We start from the raw sequence: 5,112 nt of genomic DNA, 5'->3' as shown, positions 1-5,112 counted from the left end.
AGTGCTGTGAATTGTATAAACAATCATATATGGACACTGAAAAATAACCCTTATGCACATTGCATTATAGTTCCAAAAATATATTTACAGTCTATTACAAAGATTACAAATGGAAGTGTCTATGTAACGGAATTATGCTAGTTAAAAGCTTTTTACAGATTTTCTTCAACAAAGGCAGGGGGGACAAAAAATTAGTATAACCAAACTTATTTTTCTAATGAAACAAATAAATAAAATGACAAATATAACACTGTACAGTGATCTAAAAAGGGGTAGAAAAAAGGAGGAGGAAAATGATGCATTTCAGTTTTTGATAACTATCTTTGGTCCTAAATGTGGGAAAACACATTATGTAGCACTGAATATACATGTTCGTGATGCTCTGCAAGTAAAATAGAAAAATATAGTGCATTTTCAATGTATTCAGAGCTCACTACACATAAATGTGTGTACAAAACAAGACAGTATAAATAAAATTTACAAGTTTTACAAAGGAACATTTACAGGGTTTTTCTTTCGTTTTTATTTTTTTTGTGTGGATGCCCACATTATCAAACAAGACCAATTTATGACTGATCCCTGGGATCTTTCTCTATCAAAATCAATAGAAGCAGCCCAATTCTCTTTGGAAGTACAGCATTTCATTGCTGGGGTAGTTCATAATTTTCAGATTTTTTTTTTAAAGCGTTTCTCTCTGGTTTGTATACATTCCTGCAACATCTGTAAAGACACCATTCATTATTGCTTATAGCATTTAAATATTTTTATCAAACAAAATTCATATATAAGTAAATGGCGTAAAAAGATAGTCCATTGAGCAACTACTCTTGCATCTGTGTTCCTGACAAATGAGTGTTGTGTCTGTGCGAGCATGCACACGCAAGTTTTTTCAGAGCAGCAAAAGCTTACAAAAAATTGAAAATTTTGAACTGCCCCTTGCCTCATGCTCTACAGTTCTCATTTAAAACCTATGTCTTTATTCTTACAGCTGGACTGCATACGGCTTAAACTCATATAAAATATACACCAGCTGTTTCTCTCAGATTTGCTAACGTAGAATATTGAAAAAAAGTGATGTGCTCAGATTAAATGGTTTAGGTAACATTGGAGAACTGCAGCCATGTTCTGAGACACTCCTACAATCACTTGTCCCTTCAATGCTGTGTCTAAGCAGATTTATAGTTGTAGATCTACATTTTAGAATATAACTCACTTTAACTCTAGACCATTAAAACCATCTTGCAAACAATTTGCTAAAAGTGCCTAGAACTACTTAGGGGTCATTATTGCTTTTCTTTTCTTTTTTCTTTTTTTTTTTCTCTTTTATTTTCTTTTAAAAGATACTATATGTGTAACCTTAAAAAATTCTTTAAAAAATATCAGAGCTCTTGGCAACTTGCATTTTCCTGACTCCCTGCCAATTAGCTAGCCTGTCAATACGGTGCTGATTTAACAAAAGTAAACGGGACAAAAGGATACCAAAATTCGGACAGATATACATTGCTTGGTCATGCTTCTTAAATCTCTAGGAACTCAAATAATCCTTCAGAGGTACCCAGTGTAGTAATGTGTCATAGAAGTAGCACTAAAAAGGTCCAAAGATATAAACATCATACTAAAAGAAAGTCTTTATGAAGAATAAACACAAATGATTAAAAAAAGATTCAGAAATCACAGATTTAAGGAAAATATTTTGTTGAATTCAACAATAATATCATGATTTTATCTGACAAATATATTCTTTTTTAAATTTTTATGTACATTTAAAAAGTCTATTAGATAAAAAGGAGGTTAGAGAGCTCAAGGTGTTTGTATGTTTATTCAGGTAGTACTTTGTTTATTGTCACTGCTGTTTTCCTTGCCACCACTGGTGGATCCTAATTCCCTTTTCATAAACTCTGGTGGCACTTAGGAGTTCAAGTCTGTAGGTGCTTCTTGTAGCTCTTCTATTCACTGCAGGAAGGACCCAGGAAATCAAGTGTCTTCTAGCAGCACTTCATATATACTGAAGGCCAGTGCTGTTCTCTCAGTCTGTCACCTCCCTCATAAGGGAGAAATGTCTATCACACTTGGATGCCAGTGCCGTGTAAATGTAGCATTTGTGCTCTCATAGTCTGAATGCTGCTCATGATTTTCTTTTGATGACCAACCAACGTGATCCCTAAACTCATCACATCCCTGGGGAAGATAAATGCGTACATTGTTAATTTTTCAACTTAGACTGCTATTGTATGGTATTCAACTGTGAGTCAAAGCTACGTAGTGCTCTGGGCTACAAGTTTCTACCATTCAAGCTACACTGGAGCCTCAGCTCAGTACTGTGAAGTTCATACAGAAACTGCCCAACTTTTCAGTGAGGAGTGTAATTTCATGGCAAGTGTCATGTAATTACACTGCATGAGTCTCCACATCTAAGAATGAGGCCAGTATGTTTTGCACTACAAGACACTTCTCTTGTAAAATACTTTAGGTGGCTTTCAGGACAAAGTTATGTATAAATTCAAGATTTTGGGGATCACATTCTGCTTCCTAAAGAGATGACTAGAGAAACCCTTCACATATTGTCCCACACCCATCATGCAAATGAAAGAAGAGCAGCAGTTTCATTCCACCGCTACTAGTGCTACTGATCTAGTAGAAGCCTGTGGGCTCTGATGACAGTTCCCAAGCTATAGGCTGAGACCCCTAGTGATACCAGGTAGATAAGAGTAGGGTTGCAAGCTTGAGCATGTTGTTTAGAAACTTATTTAGAAAACCACTGCTTTCTGTAAGAGGATTTACATGTATTCATCAACCATCAGGACAAGAACGTTGTGTGCAGGGCGCCAGAAAGACCGGCTTAAGGTGGCAGTACCAATAAAGGCCATGCTTGCCTTCAGAAAATTGCTTTGCTTCTATAGACTTTTATCCTGACGCAAAATCATTTCTTGCAGGACACAGACAGCCCCCAGCCAATTAGAAGAAAATTCCACATCTTCCTAGTACACATCTGGAAAAAGGCACCAATTAGGTAGTGGAGGCAAAGTGGTTATTTTCCTATATGTATATACTTTGAAATGGGCCACATTTTCACTCAAATTCTAGCCCCTTGGTGTTATTTTCAATCAGTCTCAAAAGTAGGGAAAAATGTGAAGACACACACAGGTAGCAAGGTATTTGCTCTTTCATGAGATGATCTAATATAACATCATTAGCTGCTAAACCAGCTGGCTTAACCCCAAGTACCATGTTTGTACTCAGGGTAAAGTCTTGGAGTTGAACATTGTGTATAACTTTACCTAGACATTCCCTAAATGCAAGTTAAACATGCCCAGTACTAACTTACTCAATAGTCATCCTGGCAACTGATTCAAGAGAGTTGTAGCCTGCTGCTGTGAAATTATCCTTATATCTTTCCATCTTAATAGCTTGTAACCATTCGCCTACGGAGCAGAAAGTGGTAAAATCGGGAGTGTTCTGGTCCAGAAGAGGGCTAATTGGTCTATAGAGAAGGAAAAAGGAAAGTAAGTTGTTTCCAAAGAGAGTAAAACATCAGGGAGTATTTAGCAAGGTGAGAGTCAAATAAGTTTGGGGTATTAAAAATGTCAAGAGTAAAAAGTAATAAGCCTTTATACACAGTTTAGATTACTCTGTAAATAGCTCTTGACTACTCTGTAGCTCACAAATGTACTCGCTACGGTTATTCACGCAAAAGATGAAAGGCCAGAGTGAGCAAAATCAGCCTAATGGACTATTGTTACCAACAGAAAATCAACCTTATTACCTAGCATGACAGCAGCTGCAACTAAAGTTGCTGAGTAACAGAAAGATGCTACTCTTTTTAGCATCTTAAAAAATATAGTAGTAGTAGCTATTCCCATTATTCAGTTGGATGAGATAAAACAAAGACAAGGAAAGAGCAGAAAAACAAAGTAAATTGCTTAAGGTCATACAGCAAATCAGTCAGTAGAAGAACCAAGAGCAGAACACAGGCCAGTTGATTTCCTAGGGCAGTGATCTAGCTAGTAGATCAAAAGATTACCATGATTAAATAATTCACCAGAAATTTGTGAAGAAGCCACTAAATGCTACACCATGAAGTACAATGAGATGCAATCACTGAAAGGAGTTAAAGCTAGAAAATGAAAAGTCTAGAGTGTAGCATGGTAAAGCACATTGGTTAAGCATGAGTATTATTAATTACTATTTCTAGCACAGCAATTCCTAGGGCAAGAAATGCATCATATGAAACTATAATGGATGATGATCCTTGCCCTCCAGACTTCACAATTTTAAGAAACAAGAAAAACAAAGACTGCTAGTGGTGAGAGTATAGAAAGACTGATGAGTGAGCAGTAGTTTACCAAAAGATGTGTTAGTTCCATGAAATTTAGTTCATTTATTTTGATTATTTTTTTAAGAAAGTCCTTTTTGGTTTTGTTCAGCATGATAAACAAAAAAGGGCAAATAAGGGAAGAACAGGGAACAGAAGGAAGGAGGAACTGAGAGACATGGAGCAGGTGTGAACTGGAACCAGTCACCAAGCAGAATATCCAGAACCCATCATCACCATAAGAACACACACTAAAGTTTTCTTACCTGCTACAGGTTCCCAGTGGGGTTTTCAAGCTGTTTGGATTTCTAATCATTTTGTCCAGAATACCAACTATCTGCTCAAACTTTGGCCTTTCACCACGTTCCTTCTGCCAGCAATCTAGCATCAGCTGGTGCAGTCCTGCCGGGCAATCCATGGGTGCTGGCAAACGATAGCCTTCTTCAATTGCTTTTATAACCTAGTAGCCAACATAGTTAATCATTTTTCCTCATAGGACATTTAAGGAAAATATATTGATACTCAGTTCAGGAAATAATACGAGACTCAGTTTAGGGAAAAAAAAAAAAAAGAGTCTCTTGTTTTGATGCTAGCCTTCATGTTTTCAAATAATGCCCCTGACTTTATCTTTGGGCTTATTATGCATATTGTTCTATATGTGCAGGACATAGCTATATTACCTAGTGAAGTGAGCAGCCAGGAATAACAATTAAATTCACCAAGGGAGCAACAGATAGATTGATAAATGGAGTTATTTTAGAACACATTATTACTTGCCCCAAGGCTTTTATGAAAGAGTG

The 5,112-nt window shown here is 36.6% G+C and overlaps 1 protein-coding gene across 1 annotated transcript in view; it reads right to left on the bottom strand.

Moving 5' to 3' along the window:
- Positions 1-1,047: 1,047 nt before the first annotated feature.
- The window catches only part of EPHA7 (EPH receptor A7), a gene marked incomplete at its 5' end in the record, with an annotated part of 145,074 nt that continues 141,009 nt past the window's right edge, over positions 1,048-5,112 (bottom strand). Inside the window, 3 exons of the mRNA XM_009876711.1 lie at positions 1,048-2,178; positions 3,326-3,481; positions 4,579-4,772. Of these exons, the coding sequence (XP_009875013.1) occupies positions 2,064-2,178; positions 3,326-3,481; positions 4,579-4,772 (465 nt within the window). The remainder of the gene's footprint in view (positions 2,179-3,325; positions 3,482-4,578; positions 4,773-5,112) is intronic.

This window comes from Apaloderma vittatum, unplaced genomic scaffold, assembly GCF_000703405.1.
Source record: "Apaloderma vittatum isolate BGI_N311 unplaced genomic scaffold, ASM70340v1 scaffold8089, whole genome shotgun sequence".
Classification (NCBI taxonomy): domain Eukaryota; kingdom Metazoa; phylum Chordata; class Aves; order Trogoniformes; family Trogonidae; genus Apaloderma; species Apaloderma vittatum.
The sequence above is the reverse complement of the archived record's forward strand: the minus strand, read 5'-3'. Positions and strand labels throughout refer to the sequence as shown.